The 24,868-nt window shown below is 44.7% G+C and overlaps 2 protein-coding genes across 6 annotated transcripts in view; one reads left to right on the top strand and one right to left on the bottom strand.

Annotated features, from left to right (window-relative positions):
* Positions 1 to 8,272, bottom strand: part of Gak (cyclin G associated kinase) — a 52,802-nt gene extending 44,530 nt beyond the window's left edge. For 2 of the 3 annotated variants that reach the window (XM_057771181.1, XM_057771182.1), the window contains exons 1-4: positions 8,007 to 8,272; positions 3,648 to 3,709; positions 2,781 to 2,840; positions 1,895 to 2,009 (exon numbers count right to left, since the gene is read on the bottom strand). In XM_057771181.1, coding sequence (XP_057627164.1) covers positions 1,895 to 2,009; positions 2,781 to 2,840; positions 3,648 to 3,709; positions 8,007 to 8,151 — 382 coding nt within the window. In that variant the 5' untranslated portion in view covers positions 8,152 to 8,272. Of the gene's footprint in view, positions 1 to 1,894; positions 2,010 to 2,780; positions 2,841 to 3,647; positions 3,710 to 8,006 lie in introns of those variants that run through there. The other variant, XM_057771183.1, reaches the window with a different exon arrangement.
* Positions 8,273 to 8,368: 96 nt separating this feature from the next.
* Positions 8,369 to 24,867, top strand: Tmem175 (transmembrane protein 175). 3 transcript variants are annotated; one of them, XM_057771189.1, is made up of 13 exons: positions 8,369 to 8,551; positions 8,678 to 8,832; positions 13,685 to 13,720; positions 14,605 to 14,775; positions 14,951 to 14,989; positions 17,539 to 17,636; positions 19,641 to 19,692; positions 19,960 to 19,995; positions 20,749 to 20,832; positions 21,154 to 21,318; positions 22,064 to 22,142; positions 22,392 to 22,527; positions 23,656 to 24,867. In XM_057771189.1, exons 4-13 carry the CDS (start codon positions 14,632 to 14,634, stop codon positions 24,320 to 24,322), a joined length of 1,500 nt encoding a protein of 499 aa, XP_057627172.1. In that variant the 5' UTR covers positions 8,369 to 8,551; positions 8,678 to 8,832; positions 13,685 to 13,720; positions 14,605 to 14,631; the 3' UTR covers positions 24,323 to 24,867. The 3 variants fall into 3 exon arrangements, with proteins under 3 accessions (XP_057627172.1, XP_057627171.1, XP_057627170.1); XM_057771188.1 differs by having other exon boundaries at positions 8,674 to 8,832; XM_057771187.1 differs by having other exon boundaries at positions 8,369 to 8,832.
* Position 24,868: the final 1 nt, after the last annotated feature.

Below are 24,868 nucleotides of genomic sequence, written 5' to 3'. Positions count from 1 at the left end.
GAAGGCAAATAAAAGGGGGTCCTTGTAACTCTGGGTATGAGAACTACCCCTGCTCCAGGGAGGGTAGGGGAAGGAAATGGTTTGAAGCATCCCTGGAACAAAATAAGAAGCAAAAACCATCATATGAGAAAGCTTTGAAGGCAGAGGGAAAAGTTCTAGCTGCTAAGACAGAGGCAGTGACCAAGGTCACTGAAAGAATGATCACAAACTGGAAGTTCTAGGCTTATATCCACAGCACAGCAGAGGCAGAGCAGAAACCCTGACCCTCACTACAATTCCTCACCAGAGTCCCCTGGTCCAGAACTACACCATGGCTTGCTGGTAGCCCCATTCTGGCTTCTAACTCTTGCAGGATTAAACTATTTCTGCTCCCAACACACTTGATTTGCAGAATCTATTTACAAATCCAGAGGAATAGTGGACCCTGGTGAAACACAGGCAGGCTCCAAGGGGCAGGAGCAGGTTTGTCCACCTAAGCTCTATGTCAGACTGATCATAATGCAAATTTTAACTGGTGCATTTGATAGCTCATTCTTGGTAAGAATTAAGAGATTTTTATTGTTTTGATACAAAATTACAAAAACTTGCCTTTCTGAAAGCATATATGTATGCCACCATAATAAGCCACAAGACTATCTTAAAGTTCATTTATTTTGGGGCTGGAGAGATGGCTCAACAGTTAAGAGCACCTATTACTCTTGAAGAGGACTTGGGTTTGCTTCTTAGGATTCACATAGTGGTTCATAACCATCCATAACTCCAGTTCTAGGAGACCTGATATTCTCTTCGGACCATAATAGGCATTAACACATATGTGGCACATATACACACAGGCAGGTAAAATCCTCATACACATGCAAAATTTTTTAAAACTTTTTTTTTATTACATCTTTAAAAATTTCACGTGGGTGTGTGGTGACGATGCTCACAGGAGGTCGGAGGACAATTTGTGGAAGCTGTCCTCCTCTCTCACCATGTGTGTCTTAAGGATTGAACTCAGATGGTCACGTGTGGCAAGCTCCTTTTCCTCTCTGGGGCCTCTTCTGTCCCAACACTCACTGCTCAGGTGGACACATAAGCAGCCAGTTGTACCACAGTTTTCCCTCAGCATAGACACAGTCCAGACCACACTGGGAATGACAGCATTTTGGTAGACATTCAGCAGTGGAGCTCTGTGATGGACTTTGCTATTTTTGAGTGGTCAATTCCACTTCACAGCCAGAGTATGGGGTTCAACTCCCCATTGTTAGGATTGGAGGAATGCAATACCACACCCAGCAAGGGAGAGACTAACCTCAGGCATTATCCATAGTCACTTAAGCAACCATTCTGTCCCTCTGAGGTGTGTCCTATCTGGATCAAAGAGTCTTCCTGATGCTTTCTTAGGTTTGACTTGGATAAGGCTGCAAGCCAGCTAAGGGCTTCCTCCATTCCTCAAAAGAAAGCACTATTTGCACTATCTAAGGACATCCACTTATGGGCCTGTGTTGATCCTTTCCAGTTCACATACGAGGACATTGAGGTTCCACTGCATGCCTGCCTATCCTTTTTCAGAAGGACATGATGAGACCCTGCTCTTCAGAATCTAAAGGCCAGGTATGGTAGCACACACCTTTAATCTCAGCTCTTGGGAGCAGAGGTAGGTAGGTATCTGTGATTTCAAGTCTAGCCTGGCCAACCAGACCTACATAGTAAAACTGTCTCAAAACATACAAACAAACAACGAACCTATAATCCATGAAGGACACACAAAAGCATATTCCAAACAACACAAACACCAGTGGATAGTTATTTGCTTCTTTCAGCTAAGACCAATGTATCTTCAGAACGTCTTGGGAGCATTTAACTACCATCCAAACATGTCGGAAAACACTTAAACTTCAAGGCACTTTACCTTTACAGAGCTCTGTAAGCAGGAGGAACTCAGCCTGCCCGGTGTCTGACTCCTCTTTTCCTATGGACGCTGCAGAGCAGAACTGAACAATGTTGGGGTGGCCGGAAAGTTTTTTCTGCAGGTCTTGTTAAAGAAGATTTCAGTAAGTATGACCACAACTCTGTGCACTTAAAAATAAACATTCATAAGTGTTAAGAAACCAAAGTCATGATACTCACATTGCCTTATACCTCAGCACACACAGGCTGAACAAAATGAGGAGGGGCAAGTAAGGACAGCGAGAAGGTGAAAATTGTGGCAGGAAGCTAGTGGAAATGCTAAATATGAGCAGGCCAGAGACACAGGCAGAAGCCCTCCGTGTTCCACAACAGGAAGATGGTCAGGAGTGACTGTGCCAACTCAAAACTCAGGCAGTCACTGGGGTATCAGACAGCACATCCGAAAAAGAAAAGGAAGCAAATCCTATCTGCAGTAAAGACTATGCCTTAACATGTAGTAGAAGAGAAAAGGCAAGAAAGGTCCCATCAAGTACCGTATGTACAGGGTGAGGAGAGCAAGCAGGGTGTACACCCATGCCCACTGATATGGTAGCATCCATTAGTTCTTGCCCAGGTATTTAGAGAGGCAAAGTGGGACTCTCCTTGTGATAACTGACCCATCTGTTTGGCATGAAGACTTCAAAGGCAACCCTCTTCCCAACACCTAGGAAACTTCAACTGTGAGAATGATTAATAGAGAAAAATCCTCTGCATGAGAAATCTGGAAATCTGATAAAAGCAAAAGGCTGATTTTTTTTTTTTAACTTATCACAGGAGCCTCCCAGGAACTGTGTCAAACCTGACACATTTAGTGATGGCAATAACTCTCAGTCCCAGGAAAAGGATACCAAGAAGCAAACTTCCTGAATGATGGCTCTGTTCTTTTCCTCTTCATTGGATAATAATCTCTGTCAGGGAATAGCACACAAGAAGATTGAGGTCTGTTTACCTTCTGCTTAACAGATAAAACATCCTGGAGATTGTAGGCATTTTCTGAGAGACACTGAGTCTCAGGGAGCATAGTATACCATTTACCTGCATTTGAACATAGAAGTTTAGAAGACTTGAATGACCTTTATACTCCAAAGACCCAAGAAAAAGTAAAAGGAGGCCAGAGTAAAACAAGACAAACAAGGAGACAGAGTATACACCAGCAAAAATAGGCATACAATGTGGACTGCCAAAACCAGCCCTGGTCTGGGGGTCCACTGGCTATGCCCCACTTGCCAGGAGAGGACACCCCTGCTTGACTATCAAAGCAGAGTTGGACCTACTGCTATGTCTCAGGGCAAAAAATTCAGAGCTGCCTAATTGGGCATCAAGATCTAGAGACCACTTCCTACCACATTACTTTAATCCTATTTACAGGCAAGTTATGAATGTAAATTTGGTAAGTAGCTTCTGAATTCTTCAAATTCCTGACCCTTGTTTTGAATGTGGAACAGAATAGATGAAATCTATACAGCATCACTCCTACTCCTCCCTCCAAAGTGGACCAGCTCCCCAGGTAGAATAGGAAGCTACCAAGAGAATTCTCAATGTAAGATGGAGTTGTGGGCATAAAGGCAAGCCCTGAGAACATGGAGGAAACAAGGATTAACAGATTGAAACTGATTGATACACACATAATAACAGAGATGCATCCTTGAAAATAGCCTAAGATATCTTTATAAAAAACTAAAATCTCCATAAAATAACCCATCATTAGTTATTACCTTTAATGCATACTCTCTGCCACTTCCCAGATCTTGAGCTTCATAAACAAATGCGAACCCTCCTGAAAAAAAAATGTCAGTCAGTGCTATGACACTATGACTTTTTTCCCCCCAGTGCTATGACTTAAACTTAGAAATACCTTTACTGAATAAATTACAAACCAAATTTTGGCCATGGATAGTAATTGCTTCCTACAAAAAACTGCAGCCCAATTTCTATGCCACAGCCCTTTATACCTTCTGCTCGGAGACAGGGAGGGAAAATGTAAGTCAGATCAGCAAATAGAAAGAAACAGGAAACCAAAAGCAAGTACCCTGGAAACAAGTAATACTGACGAATTCTATCTGGGTTATCATCACGAAGGAAAGCTAATGTAAACAGAAAAAAATGTCAACACCCAGAGGAAGAAAGTGGACTATGCTCTCCTGACATCCAAAGAGAAAAAAACTGACCAGTATCACTCATAAAGATGGATCAAAGAATTCAGTAACTTTGTAATATTTTGGCTTTTCAAAACAGGATCTTGCTATGCTGGTTCTGAATTTACATTCTCTACCTCAGCCTCCCCAATGCTTCATTTAAGCAGACAGTTCTGTCATAAAATTTAAAACTGCCAGCAAACCAAGACTAGAAAGAAACTTCCTCAACCTTATAAAACAAAGTCCCTAAAGGACCAACAGCAGCAGTGTTAGTGGTAAAATGAGAACAGGAAGAAGGCCAAGATTCACATCACTGATACTCAGTATTATACAAGAGTATTTTGCCAATGAAATCAGACAAAGAACAAAATCAAAGGCTTCTACATCACAAAAGAAGTAAAGATGTTTTCACTTGTAGATTAAAGTGATCTTTCATGTAGCAAATTTGGTAAAATCTCAAAAAGAAAATAACAGAGAGAAAAAGAGGGGAGGAAAGAAGTGAAATGAAGAAAATAGAAGAAAAAAGGCAGACTGGCAAGATGGCTCAGTAGATGAAGGAACTTCCCACCTAGCCTGACAACCCAAGCTCAATTCCTAAGAAACTGCATTGTGGAAGCAAAGAAGCAATTGCTCTGACTACACGCTAGCCATGACATGCCAACCCTCCCAGCCCAAAAAAGAAAGAGAAAAGAAAAACAATTGAACTATAACTAATTTAGGAAGGCTACAAGGTACAAAAACAAGATACAAAAAATCAGAGGCGGGAGAGATGGTCCAGCAGTTAAAAGCACCCTTGCAGAGGACTCGGGTTCCGTTCCAGGCAGCCACATAGTTGGTCAATCTTTCTTAATTCTAGTTCCTGGGGATTGGCTGCCCTCTTCTGACCTCCATAGGTACCATGGACACATACAGTGTATAAACACAGGCACAGTCATACACATAAATTAAAAAAAAAAAAAAAACAGTGAAGACTTAGAACAAGTTCCAAAATGAATAGAAAGCTATCCAGCTTTATGGTTTTGCCTAACAACCTATTTCACACTCAAGTATCAAATTGATAAAAAAAAAAAAAAAAAAAAAAAAAAACTATGACAACAAAGTGTGGTGTATCATAAACTCCTCTGTGACAAAATCTGACATAAACTGATAGGTGTAATTTGCCTACAATGAGAATATTTATTCATTTACTTAGACACATAACAATGTATCTGAATATAGAAATTTTTCTCAACCCCTCTGGGAACATCCCTTTCAGAACTTGAAGAATTGTGATGTTAAGAACCTTCATTATGCCAGGTAGTGGTGGCGCACGCCTTTAACCCCAGTACTCTGGAGGCAGAGGTAGGTGGATCTCTGAGAGTTCGAGGCCAGCCTGGTCTACAAGAGCTAGTTCAAGACAGCTAGGGCTGTTACACAGAGAAACCTTGTCTCAAAAAACCAAAACAACAATAAACAAACAAAACCGTTTCATTATTATATTCTTTTAGCTTGAATCCCAATGGCCCATGGTCTACGGCTGCTGTTCAGAAAACTCATTTAAATAATCTATGTAAAATACTACAGATTTCTCACTGTCTCAATCCAGAAAAAAACTTAAAATAGCATATTAAGTTTAAAAGGAAGAAATCTATGGCTTACAATTGCCCTGATTATTTTTATTCCTATCTGGGCCAGAGAGCAGAATGAGCTGCTAGGCACAGACAGTGGCTGCCCACACTTCCTGGTTTTTCATCTTGGGTTCTGTGTGGTCTGGGTAAGCTTCCTGCTTTATACAAACCTCCCTCTCCTGCCAATCAGGACCACCTTCCACCACAGACGGCCTCATGGCTCCCTGACCAGGTAGGTACAGGCCACAGCAATCTTCTGCCCTCCCACCTATCCCAGAATTCACATTGTTTACTGCCCCACCCCAAGCTGTCTCTTCTCTTCCTCTCTCCCTTCTCAGTTTGTGGATGGAATCCAGGGCTTCATACATGTTAAGCAAGAGCTCTCCCTATCACTGAGCTATATCCCCAGCCCTTTTCATTTTTGTTGAGACAGGGTTTGTCTGTAGATTTGGAGCCAGTCCTGGAACAAGCTCTGTAGACCAGGCTGGCCTCAAACCACATAGACCTACCTGCCTCTGCCTCCTGAGTGCTGGGACTAAAGGTGTGTGGTGCCACCACCCAGGCCTTTTCAGTTTTTGAAACTAACTAGCCCAGGACAGCCTTGAACTCTGTAGCTCAGGCAGACCCTGAAGTTGGAATTTTCCTGTCTCAGACTCCCAACATGCTAGGATTATAGGTCTATGTCATCAGTTCAGGGCTGAATTTCTTGAAAAATGAAGGTAACTGCCAGGTATCTTCAGAATAACAAACCGATGGCATCATCTTTATCATTCCAACAGATGAAAAGGAACATTGCATACCATCATACCATTAGTGGAGGCATTAAATCCATCTTTGAAGGAAAAAGTACCAAAGGTCTTCCCACCAAATCACATCCAAATCTGTTTCTATCCACAGTGGAGAATATATGTGACAAAGCTACTGCCAAAGCATCCCGTCTGCTCTTCCACAGTAAAGAACATTAAACAAGTTCCCTGCTCCCACAAGGCACAAACGGCATAGATAACTTCAACAGGATGATTCCCCAAACCTGAGAGCTACTTCAGACCGGGTCAGGCCAGTTTTCTCCCTGAAGCAATTTGGCAGAACATAACAATGTTTGGCAGGTAAATTTCACAGCTAGTGAGACCTGGCACACTCCAAGGTAATGATGGTGGGCGGCGGGGGGAGGGGGGGGCACAGAAATGGCTCAGAAGTGAAGAGCATTTGCTGCTCTTGCAGAGGAGAAGAAAACATTAGATTCCCAGCACCCACGCCGAGCTTAACAACTGTCTATCCAGTTCTAGGAGATCCAATACCTTCTTCTGGCCTCAGCAGGCAATACATACAGATGTTGCCAAGATACAGGCAGGCGTCCATACACACTAATTTAAAAAAAGGGGGGGGGGGAATCACAGAAGAGAGAACAGGATTCCACACATACCAATTGCAGATCCTGTGTGAGGAACAGAGAGGATGTTCAGGAAGCTACAAACTAGACTGACTTCAAGACACATGACTATGGCATTGTCTGCCAAGCACAGTTTTTAAAGGTTACACCTACTGGCTTTGCTTCCTGTAACGTATAAGACACCAAGAGGTGAAGCAAACACTAAGGCTATAAGAGAAAATGAGACTACAAAGCCCTATCTATCCTCTCCCTCACGGAGCAGGGGGGATTGCTATGGACTGTAGAGATCCCCAGAACTCAGCAGCACGAGCACTGCAACCTCGAGACAATCTCCTTGACGCAAAAGCAACCCTGGATATAATACAAAGAATAATTAGCTTATGACCCCAAAGTGACTGGGCTCAACTCCTAACTCCACCTTTCAACCTTTTTAACTTTTTTTTTCAGCCCCAGTCACAGCCTTGGCCCCAGACAGAGGTGGTCCCTCCAGTCCCAGGCCTCCTTTACCGGACAACCACCTGCTAGCATGACCCTTGTACGAACTCTACCCTCCAGGAAGTGTTTAACCCAGACGCAGCCGACCCTTAGCAATCACCTCCAAAGGCCCTAACAGAGGCCCCTGTGGTCACCCTTCCCTGCCAGGCCCCACCCCGACCTGACTCACACCCCAGTCTCTCCACAGTGATGACCTGGTCCACATCCCAACAGTGACTATTCCCACTGACTCTGCCCACAGAGAGGACTCTCCGCGGCCCTGAGCTGACCCACACTGTATTAGTGATTCTCCCGGGCCCAGACTTGATTCATACCCTGGACACGATCTTTCTAGCTGCCGCTGCCCACAGTGGTGACCCTCGCACGCCCTGACTTGAACCACACCCCAGCAGCGACCCTCCCTGGCTGCTCCAGCCTTCCGCGGCCTGGAGACGCCTTACACCTCACCTTCGGCTAGGACCCGCCGCACCCGCAGACGTAGCTCGCCCAGTTCCACCGTCTGCCCCACAAAGTCACTCTGGTCACGGCCGGCAGCTCCGCCAAGAGAACCAGGACCTGCCAGGAAGTCCAGCGCAGACTGTAGCAGTGACATGGCGGCGGCCACTCAGTGGCAGCGGGAGCCAGGCTCCGGCTCCGCACTGCCGGGTCAGCAGCTGCGGGAGAACAACCCGGCCATCTTCCGCCCGCGCCGTGACGTAAACCGAGAGCAGGTTGCGTCGTCGCTACGCCGTGGCCCCACCCCGACGCAGCAGGCGGAGGGGCGCGTGGTCCCGCAGAGCTAGCAGGACGCGCAGGCGCAGAAGCTGCAGTCCCGCGGGTTTCAGGCTCCGGAGAGGCGCGGAGAGGGGCGTTCGCCTTCTGGCCCTAACCTCGCCCCGTTGCTTCCGCTGGCCGGAGTTACGACCGCTTTTGCCGGGTCCAGCCTCGGTGGCTGGGGCGTCACGGGACGTTGGGCGCGTGCTGCGGACCGTCCCAGAGCCTGACGCCTCAAGGTAGAAGGGAGGCTTGGAGCTTATCCTAGGGTCCCTTAATGCCCGGTTGAGGAGAGGACATGTCTATCAGACAAGCAGCCAGCCTATAATCCACATACAAACATTCTTATGTTTTGGCCCAGACAGGTTTGGGGGAGAACGAACTAGTTGCTAGCCTTAAGACTGAAAAACGATAAGTTTAAAAGAAAAAAAAGTCTTCACAACGTGCGTAGAAAACTCACCTGGCGGTACTGGACCCAGAATCCTGTGTGATATCAACCATCTAGAGCTGTTCACTTCAGGTGAGACTCGTGAGATTCCCCTTACCTCTGGTTTCTGAAGTCACGTGAAGTTGCAGCCGCTGTGTAGATGATGTGTTTTGGAACTAAAAAGTTGGCCCTCAGGCTCAAATCAACATCATAGCCTTCCCAGGACTGTAGCTATTAAACTACGTGCTCTCTTAAAAGTCAAGCTGAAAAGAAAGATGATCGTTACACAGTGAGGTAGGTGGTAGGTGAGGAAGCGCACACGTGGAGAAATAAAGAGCTTATGGAGTAGAGATGGTGTCTGGAGGTTACTGAGGAGGTTTGTGGAGAACAGTGTGGGAGCTGAAAGGACAGTTTGGTGTTGACATTGTTCTTAGATGGGAGACATGAACAGCCCAAGCCAATGGGAGTTAAGCCTTCCTAGTATAGCCGAGAATAGTAAGACAACCAAGTCACATCCAGATAAGGGGTATTTAATTTTGGCATAGAAAAGACTTTTATATAAGAAAAACACAAGCCGGGCGGTGGTGCACGCCTTTCCCAGCACTCGGGAGGCAGAGGCAGGTGGATCTCTCTCTGTGAGTTCGAGGCCCCCCTGGTCTACAAGAGCTAATTCCAGGACAGGCTCCAAAAGCTACAGAGAAACCCTGTCTCAAAAAACAAAACCACAAGAGGGGGAGAGGAGGAAATAGGGCTTGCAGTTACAGGTAACTTTATGCATTTATTGAAATGGAGTTGAAGGAATCTTGGTGGATTCAGATTTCACTAAATAGAAGGACACGAAATCTGAAAATGAGAAAAAAAAAATGGAAACCCAAGGCTTAAACAGTGTTCAGGAGACCTAAAACAGCCATTGTAAGAAACCTCATAAATAATTTGCTAGAATGGATAATGGAATTCAAGACTGTAAACTCTTGCTGGTATGACCTAGGACAAGTGGAAATCATGTAAATACTTTAGAAACCAGAGTCTTCTCAGACTAATTCTTTCATAAATATACCTATATGGCTTTGTGGTAGATGCCATACTGAGAGCATGTTAACATACTGCATCTTATGGGCTTCACTCCTGATCTCACCTCATGTATGAACGCATACAAATCTAAAACTCTTACTCCACCAACACTTTCTTTTGTAGCCCATTTCATAGTAAAGGTTATTGCCAAAGAGTAAGAGAATTATTTTATACTGATGGATGAAGTCATCAAAAGGATGTTTCAGGGGGTTTGAGAGTGACTTGGTGGTATAGATTACTTACGCTTGCCAAGTGCAAAGGTTCAATTCTCACCACCTACATGGTGGTTCACAACCATTTGTAACTCCAGGTCTAGGGGATCCATTGCCCTCTTTAAACCTCAGTGTGTAAAGAACATTTACTAACCTCGAATACCTGGGCAATGAAACAAGTATGTTCTCTGACCACAGTGAATTAAGTTATCTAGAAATTAGCTGTGTGAAAAATGTTCTGAATCTTTGGAAAGTGGATAGCTTACTTTTATGTGTCAAAGAATCAATCAAAAATAGTATTTTTGAACTAGTTGAAAATGAAAAGAAAGAATTTCAAAATTGTGGGATACTATTAAGTCATTAGTAGGAAATAGATCACATATCAGTGACTTTAGTGTTCATCTTAAGAAACTAGAAAAAATGAGGTGGTGATGGTGCATGCCTTTAATCCCAGCACTCGGGAGGCAGAGGCAGGCGGATCTCTGTGAGTTCGAGGCCAGCCTGGTCTACAGAGTGAGTTCCAGGACAGGCTCCAAAACTACAGAGAAACCCTGTCTCGAAAAACTAAAAAAAAAAAAAAAAGAAAGAAAGAAACAAACAAACAAACTAACTAGAAAAATCAGAGAAAATGAAACCCAAAGTAATTAGAAGGAGGGAGATAAATACCAAAATGCAGTGAAACGAGCAACAAGACCTGATTCTTTAAGGTCAATAAAACTTAGAAGTCACTGGGCAAATTAAGTTAAAAAACCAGAAATTTCTGAGATCCTTTGGATATATACCCAAAAGTGGTATTACTGGGTCTTGAGGAAGGTTGTTTCCTAATTTTCTGAGAAATCGCCACACTGACATCCAAAGGGACTGTACCAGCTTGCATTCCCACCAGCAATACAGAAGTGTTCCCTTTTCCCCACAACCTCTCCAACATAAGTTGTCATCAGTGTTTTTGATCTTGGCCATTCTTACAGGTGTAAGATGGAATCTCAGAGTTGTTTTGATTTGCATTTCTCTGATGACTAAGGATGTTGAACATTTCCTCAAGTGTCTTTCAGCCATTTTAGATTCCTCTGTTGAGAGTTCTCTGTTTAGGTCTGTACTCCATTTTTTATTGGATTTTGTGTTCTTTTAGTGTCCAATTTCTTGAGTTCTTTGTATATTTTGGAGATCAGACTTCTGTCTGATGTAGGGTTAGTGAAGATCTTTTCCCATTCTGTAGGCTGTTGTTTTGTCTTGTTGACCATGTCCTTTACTTTACAGAAGCTTCTCAGTTTCAGGAGGTCCCATTTCTCTCAGTGTCTGTGCTGCTGGGGTTATATTTAGGAAGTGGTTTCCTGTGCCGCTGTGTTCAAGTTACTTCCCACTTTCTCCTCTATAAGGTTCAGTGTGGCTGGCTTTATGTTGAGGTCTTTGATCCATTTGGATTTGAGTTTTGTGCATGGTGATAGATATGGGTCTATTTTCATTTTTCTACATGTTGATATCCAGTCATGCCAGTACCACTTGCTGAATATGCTTCCTTTTTTCCATTTGATATTTTTTGCTTCTTTATCAAAGATCAGATGTTGGAAGATGTGTGGATTGATATATATAAAACAAGCTGGCCTCTAACTTGCCTGTATGTTGCCTCCCAAGGGACCAAAGGTGTAGGCCACCATGCCAAGATTGTTTCTTATGCTTTTTAGTGCTGTCTTTAGAAATCTTTGCCCGCAGCAATTTCCCCAAAACTTTCTTCTAAAAGTTTCATGGTTTTGTCTGTTAAATTCAAATCTTTGCTCCGTTTAAATTCATTTTGTTGGGGTTCTTGGGCATCTGGACATCCAGTTGTCCCTATACTATTCATTGAAAAGAACATTCCTTTCCCTATTAAATAATCTTTGCTCCCTTGTCAAGAATAAAAAATCAGTTAACCATAGATGTTTGAATTTATTTCTGAACTTTACATCTCTGTGCCAGCACTAGGAAAACATGAGTCTTTCTCTGCCTGTCAGTGGATAAGCTGATAGTTCACAGTGAAAGTATGACAGCAGTAAAAAGATGTGTGTTGTGACATTCTCAGGAACATGGTGAATCTCAGGTAGGAGAAGCCATACTGAAAAGGTCCCTTAGTGTGTGCCTCATGAACTAGGCATTCTGGAAATGGCAAAGTATCAGTAATAGCAGAAACACCAGTGTCTGTCATCAACATCAGCCAAGTCTAAGGTCTAGGCATGGAAAGCTTAGAAGGGCTAGCTGAGGATGGAGTCTTTATTTTATGAGTATGGATGTTTTGCCTGGATGTATGTCTGTGTGCCATATGCTTGCAGTGTCCACAGACGCCAAAAGAGAACATCAGAATTCCTGATTGCAGGGTTACAGATGGTTGTGAACTGCCATGTGGGTGCTGGGTTATGAGCCATGGTCCTCTGAAAGAATAGATAGTGCTTTCAACGCCTGAGCTATCTCTCCAGTCCTCTCCAGTCCTCGTGGTTGGGGTAACACCACTGTGTGTATCCCTCAGTCTTTATGGTTGGGGTAACACCACTGTGTGTATCCTCCAGTCTTTGTGGTTGGGGTAACACAACTGTGTGTATCCCTCAGTCTTTATGGTTGGGGTAACACAACTGTGTGTATTCCTCTTCAGTCTTTGTGGTTGGGGTAACACAACTGTGTGTATTCCTCGTCAGTCTTTGTGGTTGGGGTAACACCACTGTGTGTATTCCTCCAGTCTTTGTGGTTGGGGTAACACCACTGTGTGTATTCCTCCAGTCTTTGTGGTTGGGGTAACACAACTGTGTGTATTCCTCCAGTCTTTGTGGTTGGGGTAACAAAACTGTGTGTATTCCTCAGCAGCTCAAGAGAACTGCACGGCAAAGGCCTGGTTTTGACTGCATAATCTAAACCTATGGATTGTGACCCCTTGGTGGTTGTTTGCAGGGGTCACCTAAGACCATCAGAAAACACATATATTTACATTACTATTCATAATAATAGCAAAATTACAGTTATGAAATAGCAATGCAAATAATTTTATGGTCAGAGGGTCACCATAATATGAGCAACTATATTAAAGGGTCACAGCATTAGAAAGGTTGAGAACCACCGATCCAAAGAGTGAGCCTTAAGTGAACGTAAACCAGGGATACAACAAAAAACCATGTTGGTACTCATGCCTGCCTTTGCCATGCAGGCACCACCTACTTATCCTGGAGCTAATAAATCTGTTTCTGTCTGTGTTTTTGTCTTACATATTGTCATTTATCATGAACAAGGAAGATGACAGAACTTGTCTTTTTGTAACTGCTTTTTTTTTTCCTTCTTAGCACTGTGTTTGAATTTTACCTCTGGATTCATGTGTAGGGTCCTCACAACATTAATGGCTTAATAATAAGTCATATTTTTTTTTCCTTTTCTTGTTGTAACAAACCTTGCTTCAGTGCAGAGTCCAGTTGTGTCCCTCAGATTCAGCTGTTTCCCTGTAAGGGTGTTGTTTGCACTTTTAGAGTTGTTACTAACTGCCAGTTCAGATATGGCCCCTGTTTCTCCCTAACATAGCCAAGTGTCCTCCTCATATCCTAGCTAGCTCTTGGCTAAGTGTCTTTACTATTCTAATCGGTACCACATTGCTTTCAGTTGTGTTTCCTTGATTACTAGTAAAGTTGAATTTTGTTTTCTTTCTTTTGCAGTGCTGGGGACAGAACCCAGGACATCATACATGTAAGGTAGGCTATCTCCCACTGAGCGGTACTCAGCCTCATCTCCCCAACTCTGCCGCCTGAGGCTGTCCTTCCTATGTCTTAGTAAACGTGCCCAAAGCAGGGTGCATTCATGTTGTTGGGCTAGTGGGCTTGCCCTTCTGGATCCAATTATTAACTTTCCTCTTATCGTCTCAGAACCTGCTCTCCCAGAAACACTTCAGTACCCTGCTTGGGCAGACATATTCCATCTTACCCCTGGTCACAACTTCATCGTTCTGACCAACCTTGCCACACTCCTATCCTCTCTCCCATGATTGCAAGTGGGGACTTGGAAAATACTTCCCAGTGACCCACTCTTCCATATCCTATAACTGCTGAGTTGTTCTCAGTGTTTCTACCACTGGGTCTGGTGTGGATACAGATTGGATTCCAAGGCTGTACATTAGCCCTTTGCTCCTGGAGCACAAATACCTATCTTTCTTAGAGAACATTTCAGCTGGCATTGTTTCTGAACAGCTTAAAAACATTCCAGAGCCTGTGAGCTAAGGCCATAAAAGCCCTCAGGGACATTATCTTTAGCCAGAAGATGTGCTGAAGCCTGACAAAGCGGCTTGTAGTGGAAACTTGGGGTCAGATTTCAGGCCTCCCGTGGTCCCATAGTTTGCTGAGCATCTACCCTATATCGTCAGTGCTTTCCCAGAGACAGTGTATCATCCCAATCACAGAGCTCACTGATGAGTCTGATGCTGATACTCTTTGCCTGTGGCTGGGAATCTGAAGGGGCTACCTTGTGAAGTGTCTCTTTCTTTGTCTTAATACCTAGCCCTTATTTCTACATTTAAATGGCTGAAGTCCACAGGGTTGGCCACCTGGGACATCCCACTGATAAGAGCTACACTTCTTCCCAGGCTCTGTGACAACTCCGTGGCCCCACCATGTCCAGGCCTCAGACCCAGGAGCAGGCAGTGGATTCCGAGGGAGACTCATCCCTACACAGGAGAGACGAGGAGGGGCCCCAGAGCTCCCACCGCATGCTGGGCTTCAGTGATGCACTGCTCTCCATCATCGCTACTGTCATGGTCAGTGCTGGCCGCCTCAAATCCACCCTGGTTCCTGCAGCAGCCTCAGATATCCAGATATCCAAGCCTTTCATGAAGTTGGGGCTGCTCAGCAATAGTCAAGAGCTCACAAACCTCTGCCTCTGAGTACCCACAGCCCAAGAGGCATTCGTTATTTTTGTCTTTGTTCCTTTAGATCCTGCCTGTGACCCACACAGAGATCTCACCAGAACAGGTAACAGGAACAGACTGGTTTGTACAGTGGGCCAATAAGAAAACCCAACCTGGACTTGGGGAGCCAACCCCCCAATCTGCAGGCAGCAGAGCCCATGGTATTTATTGAGAGGGCAGGACACCTGTGTTTCTTCCTGGGAGGATACATACTTAGAGTTGGGGCTTATCAAGCACGTGCTGAGGAGACTTCTAACCAGGTGGACAGTTAGTTATAGCATGTCTGCCCCACCAAACTAGACTGTGGGGGTAGCAAAGAGCTTTTAAAAAAGCATTTCCATTTATAGCCAACTTTATGGGATTTTTTTTTTTTTTCCGGAGTCAACAACATGCAGCTCTTCAGTAAACTTTGAGACTTGGATAGCACTGAGGTGTCTTCCTTGGTTTCATCCTTGTGACTGGCATGGCACCATACAAGCCTCAAGAGGCAGGTTGCAGCACTACCTCACTGTCCCACAACAATGAGGTGTGATTCTAGCTATACCTGCAAGCTGAGCTAGATCTTTGGGGAGGCCCCAGAACTACTGAGGTTTTTCTTTTGAACTGTGGTTACAACACTAGTGTAGCATCAAACCGCACTTGGACTGTGCTTAACGCTGTTCTGAGAAAACACTGCTAGTGGGTGGTCTGCATAGCCAGCTCCAGGCCAGTCAGGACACACAGTGAGAACCCGTCTCCAAAAAACCTAAATAAAATTAAAAAGCATAGTGACAGATACAACTTGGTGGTAGAGTGTTTGCCTACCCTGCATGAATGAGGCGGTAGTTTTAATTCCTGGTACTGAAATCTTAAAATTTCATTTGTTTTTTGTTACTGTTTTTTGAGACAGGGTTTCTCTGTGTAGCCTTGGCTGTCCTGAAACTTGCTCTGTAGACCAGGCTGGCCTCAAACTCCTAGAGATCCATCTGCTTTTGCCTCTGAGTACAGGGATTAAAGGCTGCACAGCCCCCACCTGAAAATGTATTACTGCGAGAGTATAATGTGCATAGGATAGTGCAGGCACACATATCCCCACAGCATGTGTGTAGAGATCCGAAGATACTTATCTGACTTTTCTTTTGGTTTGATAGGGTTTTTTCTTTTTTTTTTTTCTTTTTTTTTTTTTTTTTTTTTTTTGACAAGTTGTCTCTGTGTAACAGTTCTGGCTGTATTAGAACTTGCTTTGTAGACCAGGCTGACCTCAAACTTACAGAGAAGATCCGCCTGCCTCTGAATCCTGAGTGCTAAAATTAAAGGTATGTGGCACTATGCCTGGCTTCTGCCCAGTTTTTTAAAAAGAAGACTTAACTTCTAGGCCTGGTGGCAAATTGCCTATGATCAATATCTGCTCTGGAGGTTGAGACAAAAAGGTTTCCAAGTTCAATGCTAGCCGAGGCAACTTAGACCCTGTCTCAGAATAAAAAGTAAGAGGCCAGGTGTAGGGGCATGCACACAAGGTCCCTAATCCCTAGCACTTGGGAGGCAGAGACAGATGGATTTCTGTGAATTCAAGGTCAGTCTGGTCTCCATAGTGAGTTCCAGAACAGCCAGGGCTATATAGAGACCCTGCCTCAAATACAAACAAAAAGCTGGGCACACCTTTAATCTTAGCACTCAGAGGCAGGTGAATCTCTTTGAGTTGGAGACCAACTTGGTGCACAAAGAGTTTCAGGACAGCCAGGTCTGTTAACACAGAGAAACCCAGTCTCAACAAACAAACAAAAACAACCCAAAAGTGGAAAGATACTTGAGGGTATAGCTCAGTAGTGGAACACAGGAGACAAAAACATACAAACAAATGTTTGTGAGAGCATTTGATAGAATGATTCTGAAATGAAATTTCAAGTCACGATCCAAAGCGATACTTGCACAAGAAGAACTAACAAAGCCAATAAACCAATTGATTTCTTTGAGTATGTTTAAAAATATAAAGCTTCCTTCTCATAATTTCTGAGGTAAGTGTTCTTGACTTTGAAAATTGAGGTTTCTTTTCAGTACAGTGGCTTCTGTTCAAGCCACAACCCCTTAAGTGGTAGCTATGGCAGACCCATTCTGCTTGTAATCTCACTGGGGACTTTTAAAGGTGTCCTGCCCATGACTATGCTAGATCTAACCTTGCTATAGCTTAGACATTTATGTCTCCAGAATTCAAATGTTGGAACTTAAACCCCAAAGTGAACACTTTAGAAGACAACTAATTACCTTCTAAAAGGACTGGATGCCTTTTGTCCTTTGTATCCCTTATGCTGTGACTGTTGAGGTGCTTAGACTCTCCCTGACAACAAGCCTGCTGACAGCCAGGACTTTTTTCAAACACTTGAGGTGATGGTATCAGACTGTAACACCCAGGAATCTATTGCCTTAGAACTGCCTGTAAAAGACACTTTTGAGGGTGGACGTGGGATAAGTGTGGCCGATGTGAGATTAGACTGGGAGCAGACATGAGCTGTGTGCACTCTGAGGCTGGGACTTTCCTAAATGTCTCACTCTGCATTGATGTGAGTCTTGTTGAAATGACCACTGTTGGGTCACACATGCTACTTTGTTCTAATAACAATGTTCTTTTTCATACAGCAATTTGACAAAAGTATACAGAAACTTCTAGCAACTAGGATTGCTGTCTACCTGATGACATTTCTAATTGTAACTGTGGCGTGGGCAGCACATACCAGGTAGGGAGTCAGACCTTTAATACAAGGTCCTCATTGTCATGAGTTACTCAGGGTAGGCAAAGGCGGAACAGGAAGCTTCCTTAGGCAGAGCTGGGCATGTAGGTGTTGCATTCCTGGCTGTAGATCAGCATGTTCAAAGGAAATACTCTTCAGAGAATGCTTAGTGTGCAGAAAAATCCAGATCCTAGTAAAGATTTCATCGCTCTGTGTGTGTGTGTGTGTGTGTGTGTGTGTGTGTGAGAGAGAGAGAGAGACAGAGAGACAGAGAGAGAGACAGAGACAGGCGGAGAGAAAAACTATGTAGTAGATCAGCCTGCCTCTGCTTCCTAAATGCTGGGATTAAAGGCATGCATCCAGCTCACTGCTCTTTAAAAGTACATTGAAAAGTACAGAAAAATGCTTCATGTTATATACTTGTCCTTGGCAAGATGATGCTGAAGAATTGGGCAGGCTTTATCTTTTTCGTCTCCCTTGTTTATAGAATGTCCAGGAGGCTCACAGCCTGGTGGGTGACTTTAGCCAACCTTCCCTATACCTGCACCATGATTCATTCATTAGGGGCCACACCCACTGTGAAAAACATCAACAGCAGGTTTCTGAGGCCCAGGAAGCCTGTGAGGAACTTCATGGATCTAGTCTGCATCCTGCTTTGGGTACTCATTTACACGCATGGTCTTAGTACCAGCAAGTAGGCAGCAGAATGGCCCATCTCTGGGATTGCAGCCCCTTCTATTTGGCTTATTAAGACTTCAGCCCAAATGAGCCTATGCCACTGATGTGAGCTAGAGGTAGCTTCTAGAGTGAGAATGCCAGTTCAGTTGAGTCCAGTCCAAGAGAAGGACATGCTCAGAGTTGGATGGGTGGCATCTTTAGCCACAGTCAAAGGCTATTGGGAGCAACCCTATTGTAGGGCCCAGGCATTGGAGGAAGCTTCATGATTCTTGGCAGTCTGTGCTCATGTTTCCATGAAGGATGGTGCTCCATTTTGTTTTCTATTTAATGTTGTAGTATCTCCATATAAAACCATTTCTCTGTTAAATACCAACTTTCGGCAGGTGCAGTGTATGAAATCTTTGAGGGGAAAATGAGAAAGGAATATTTCCTTTCTTCAAAATGGATTTTAGACATAATGAATAAAAACACAAGTGTACTGCACAATAGAGCTCTAGCTTCACATCCCCAGAGCCTGATTCCCAGGAAGTGTGGCTGGACAGGCAGCTCACAGCCGCCCTGCTAGTCCTGCCCTTAGCAGAACCTCCCTGGACAGTTAAAAGTCCCCTACGTTTGTGCAGAAGTCTTCTTCAAGGCTTTCTCTGAAAAGACTGTCCCTAAGAGCTACAAACTGTACAGGTGATTTCTATAAGCTATTCCTGCAAAATAACAGGAAGAATGTATGGAAAAGATACATGCTTCCCTGCATAAGCTATGTTTTCTTTGAATTTTCTGACTTTCACATACTAGGTAGTATTTACATTTTTTTAAAGTAAAATTTTAGCCCGGTGGTGGTGGCGCATGCCTTTAATCCCAGCACTCGGGAGGCAGAAGCAGGCGGATCTCTGTGAGTTCCAGGCCAGCCTGGTCTACAAGAGCTAGTTCCAGGACAGGCTCCAAAGCCACAAAGACACCCTGTCTTGAAAAACCAAAAAAAAAAAAAAAAAAAAAAAAAAAAAAAAAAAAGAAAGAAAGAAAGAAAAAAGAAAAGGAAAAAAAAAGTTAAATTTTATTTTATGTGTATGCCAAAATCAGAGATTAGCTCGTAGGATTTGGTTCTCTCCTCCTGCCATGTGGGTCCAGGGATCAAACTCAGGTTCTCAGGATTAATAGCAACCTAAATAGCAACCTAGCCTTCTCATCAGTCCCACTAGGTAGTATCTTAAATTTGATCAAAAGTGACATCTTTAGTGACACTTTAGCTAGAAAATACTGTGGGAGGTGCATTTTAATTTTAATATTATCGGAGCCATATTTGAATGATGGCCCATCTTCTCTTTTTCCTAACTTTAGATTGTTCCAGGTTGTTGGGAAAATAGATGATACACTTGCCTTGCTTAACCTGGTGAGTTATTGTTGTTTTGGAAAATGAGTTTAGGTATGATTTAGCCCTCTTGAAAGATAGGAAAGGTACGGGTCCCCACAACCTGGATTCTGTCCATTTCTGGAAGTTCCTCAGATAGCCCGTGGGGTCAGTCTGTCTGGGACAGGGGCACAGGCTTCTTGGGTCTAGTGCCACAATTCCTGTAGATATATTGCTGCCTTCCTGGACTGTCCCTTACTCTCTAGGCTTTCTGGTGACTGTGACCTCCCTCCTTTCCTTTCACTACAGGCCTGCATGATGACCATCACCCTTCTACCCTACACAGTGAGTAAAAAGACCATCTCCCTGTATGCCTCACTGCGCACATCTGTGTGTGGCAGTCCTTAGAAGTGCAGGTTCAAGCCGGGCGGTGGTAGCACACGCTTTTAACCCCAGCACTCGGGAGGCAGGCGGATCTCTGGGAGTTCGAGGCCAGCCTGGTCTACAAGAGTTAGTTTCAGGACAGGCTTCAAAGCTACAGAGAAACCCAGTCTCAAAAAACCAGAGAGAGAGAGAGACAGAGAGACAGAGAGACACAGAGAGAGAGAAACAGAGAGAGACAGAGAGACAGAGAGAGAGAGAGAGAGAGAGAGAGAGAGAGAGAGAGAGAGAGAGAGAGAGAAACAGAGAGAGAAGTGCAGGTTCAAGTCCTGAAGTACAAATCACAAAGAGAGTTCCAGGGAACTAGTGGTTGGGGCTGAATAAAGAGGAAGGAATTTAGGACTGCTAGAGGCAGAGGCCACTGAGAATGTCCCTAATGCCCCTTCCTCCCACCTGCCTCTCTCCATAATCTCCACAAGCATTTAAAATTCTAATATAGGCATTATAGCTATACAAAACTATAACATAGATAATTCAGACCTGAAGGATTCTACATGAGGTTAGTGATACTGGCTTTAAAGGCCTGAAACAGTGGGTTGCAGAGCTGAATTACCCATGCCCAGCCCCATACCCTCGTCCTCACACTAGGACAGTTTTCTTTTCAGTGCAACCTAGCTCTGATAGCCTTTTGGGGGTTTGTGGGGGTTCTTTTGACAGTTTTCTCTAATGGTGACGTTTCCTGATGTGCCCCTGGGCATCTTCCTGTTCTGCATGTGTGTGATTGCCATTGGATCTGTGCAGGTAGGGACACGGGATATGGTATGTGTTTGCCATGGGGTGTGCAGGTCAGGTGCCAACATCCTGATCTATATCTCAAGTAGGGGTCTTCCCCGTAATTGCACCTGGGATATGGCATATCCAGGGCCTCACAGTCTCAGAATAGGATGAAAATTTCTACCTTCTTGACCCCAGCCTCTCAGAACTTCCCAGGGTAAGAGGCTATCAAGGAGGGACCCTCTTGCTCCTAACCCCTAAAAATGTGTGTTGGCCCAAGGGTTAACTGGTACTTCCTCTACCTGCTGATGGTGCCCTCTAGCCTGTTTTGTTTTGTTTTGACTACAGGCACTGATTGTGGGGTATGCTTTCCACTTCCCACACCTGCTGAGTCCACAGATTCAGCACTCTGCACACAGGGCCCAGTCCCGACGGCACATCCTGCGCCTAGTCCTCCGAGGCCCAGCTCTGTGTTTTGTTGCAGCCATCTTTTCTCTCTTCTTCTTCCCCTTGGTGAGCACTGAGAATATCAGAGGAAGGCTTAGCACAGCTGAAAACATCAAGGACAGGCAATGCTGTAGAAGCTGACTTGAACAGGGTCCACTTAAGTACTATGAAAGTACATTGAATTTTAAGCCAAAGTATCCTAAGAATTGTGGAAAAAGCAAATACTGGTTATTTTTAAATGTTTGGTAATAGGCATAAGCATCCTCACACATGCATACAAACAAAAAATAATAATTAAATGTAGTTAAAATTAAATAAGTAAAAATTAATAAATTTTGGTAAGCATTTCAAGACCTTGGCAGGTCATCTTCTTGTGAGGGGATAAGGTTCCAGCTGAGTGCGTAGGAGCCAGAGAGCCCAGAGACTTTTAAACTACAACAGAACCGTATATAGGAAGCATCTAGTCAAGCAGCCCTTGACTGGAGAGGTCACAGGTAAAGTGTCTTTTCAAGCCCATTCCCTTTCTTAGTTGGAATGCATACCTTCTGTTGTTGCGCTGTTTCCATTCATTATGTATTCTGGATACTAAATTCTCAGAAAGTACACGACTGGTATGCAAAAGGAAGGTAGTTCTTCCTTTTGGGATTAAGCCTTTATACACAGTTCGTTTCCATAAAGGACAGTTCTCTGGATTTTCCTTTGTTACTCCAGCTGTCCCTCCATCTGTGGCAGAAGAATGGGACCAGACTTCAGGTGTGAGCAGTTGAGATTTCCAGGGAAACACCCTGACCTGTTTTCTTTCTTTCTGTAGTCATATGTGCTGATGGTGACTGTCATCTTCCTCCCTCATATCAGCAAGGCCACCACCTGGTGCAAAGACAAGCTCGCGGGTAGGTGACCGTGCACAGTAAGCATGTTGGAAAGTTCTCTGGTTAGGAGAACTTTCTGATTTGGAATAAGGCATCAGTATGTGATGGCCCTTCTGGGCTGGGCCCTGGCTGCTTCTTGCCCCTTAAAATCTCTGACTCATTTCACCTCCTGGCCTGTTTATTCTTGTCCCCTTGGAGAAGAGGGCAGTGATGGCCACACTGGTCTGACAGTCCCCACCTAGGCTGTTTCCTTCCCTTGGCATGTCACAGGCCACAGGGAGTCTCCAGCTCACAACGTGGAGCCCTTCAGTATTGATCTGCACGCACCTCTCAGCAAAGAGCGGGTGGAAGCTTTCAGTGACGGTGTCTATGCCATCGTGGCCACACTCCTCATCCTGGACATCTGGTGAGGACCCCAACTCTGCTACTTTGGCCCATCTTCCAAGTGGTAGTATGTCTTTCAGTGTCTTGTGAGTACCTGCAGATTTATGTAGGCACCCTCTTCCCCCTCGATCTGAAAGCACAGGTGCTAGGGAGAGTGCTCTGTCCCAGGAGTATTCAGGCAGCTCCCTCAGACCTTCTCCTCTTCCATACCTCTATGGCTTCTGTCTGACCTGGCTCTGATACAAGCACTGTTGGAGCTCTAGTTTGGGTGCTCGCTTTTATTCCCAAGTGTCTCTCCCACCCCACCCCCCTTTTTTTTTATGCCCCTTGACCTCATCTAGTCTATGGTTCCTCAGTTATATTCCATTGCATTCTTAACTTTATTAAACATGTTACAACTCTGGTTTTAGATTCTGCATTTGACACTATGATTCTCCTGATACTTTTGAGTAGGTTTTCCTATTATAATTTGTGAATTCTTATTAGCTAGAAGTAAATATTCATTAGTACCTGATATCCTCAGGCCTTAGATTTAAAGAATATTCCAGAACAATCTCCTTTTGCTTCCATTGCCGGGCTGAAGGACTCACAGCTAAGAAGCCATGTTAGGGCAGGAAATTGTAGCCAATAGAAGGCTGTTGCTTCCTGCCTGGAGTCTTACCTCATTTGACAGCCCTCAGGCTCTTCTCTTTTGCCCTCACTCATGTCCCTCCTTTTGGCTGATTTGGAGAAAGCAGTGGGCACTTGGGCGTCCTGTCGTACACGTCCAGGTGATGGGTTCCCATCGCTAGACTCTATGCTCTGATACAAGCTGCAAGGTTCGGGATAGCTGTGGAGGCTGTCTTTTATAGGCACCCTACCCTCAGAAGGCTGTCCCTGGCCAATGAACCAGAACTATCTGTCAATTCCTGGCTGACAGATAGGGCCACCAGTTGGCAGAGAATATACAGGACTGGTTAAATTTGCATTTTTGAGTGAAGAAGAGTGGTAACTGATTAGTATGCTAAATATATGTAAGTAGACAAAGGGAACATTTGTGTACTAAAGATCATGTCATTAATCTCAAACTCACTTATGTTGCTTTGTCTATCCCGGGGGTCCGGCCATCTTTGGGAGGCTATTACAAATGCCATCTCTTCATACTTCCCAGTGAGGACAACGTTCCGGATCCCAAGGATGTCCGAGAGAAATTCAGTGGCAGCCTTGTGACTGCCCTGGGTGCATATGGGCCACAATTCCTGGCATACTTTGGCTCCTTCGCCACAGTGGGTCTGCTCTGGTTTGCCCATCACTCACTCTTCCTGCATGTCCGGAAGGCTACACAGACCATGGGGTTACTCAACATACTGTCACTGGCCTTTGTGGGCGGCCTCCCTCTGGCCTACCAGCAGACCTCAGCTTTTGCCCGACAACCCCATGATGAACTTGAGCGTGTGCGGGTCAGCTGCGCCATCATCTTCTTTGCCAGTATCTTCCAGTTTGCCATCTGGACTGCAGCCCTGCTGCATCAAACAGAAACACTGCAGCCAGCTGTGCGATTTGGTGGGCAGGAGCATGCTTTCATGTTTGCCAAACTTGCACTGTACCCCTGTGCCAGCCTGTTGGCCTTTGCTGCCACCTGCCTGCTGAGCCGGTTCAGCACAGCCATCTTCCACCTCATGCAGATTGCAGTGCCCTTTGCCTTCCTACTGCTCCGTCTCCTTGTGCGCCTTGCCCTGGCAGGCCTTCAAGTCCTGTGGGACCTCCGGCCAGAGCACCCTCAATCAGGCCAGGGTGAGCCTGAGGCACAGTCTCAGCTCTTGCCTGCCCCCTGCTAATGCCAAGGAAGCTACATCTGCCCATTCCAGGTGTACTGTAAGGGGTTCTATGAAGATGGCTCGGTAGAAGTCTGTGACCTTGGGGCTGTGGTTTTATTGGCTTGAGTATTGTGTACATTGTGAAATATCAAGATCTATTTTAAGATTATGAACATTGTTCACATTTTGCAGTAAGGGGTTTCATGGGAACTAATTTTATTGCTTTTACCCATTTACTTTCCTCCCTTTCCCAACACTGCCATGGGAAGTTACCTTCTGACTAAACTAAATAAGCTGCTTGAGGCTGTCACTGAGGTCTTGTTTGAGGCAGTAGCACCCAGCCAAGATCAGAGGACCATCCCTTTTACTTGCTATGTCCTGTATGTGGCCACACAAGCCATCCTTATGCTCAGAACCTTCAGGCAGTTGAGTCTGGGCTAAATCAGGCTGAGAAGTTGCTGTCTGGCTTACGTCCTCACAAGTGCAGAGCTTCCCTGGTGGGACTGACAGTTTCTCTGCCCATTCCCATACCAGTTGTTAGACAAAGACAAGAGGCAGCTACAGGAC

The sequence above is a fragment of the Chionomys nivalis genome, chromosome 6 (genome assembly GCF_950005125.1).
Source record: "Chionomys nivalis chromosome 6, mChiNiv1.1, whole genome shotgun sequence".
NCBI classification, from domain to species: domain Eukaryota; kingdom Metazoa; phylum Chordata; class Mammalia; order Rodentia; family Cricetidae; genus Chionomys; species Chionomys nivalis.
Note: the sequence above shows the minus strand (reverse complement) of the source record. Positions and strands in the feature narration are given on the sequence as shown.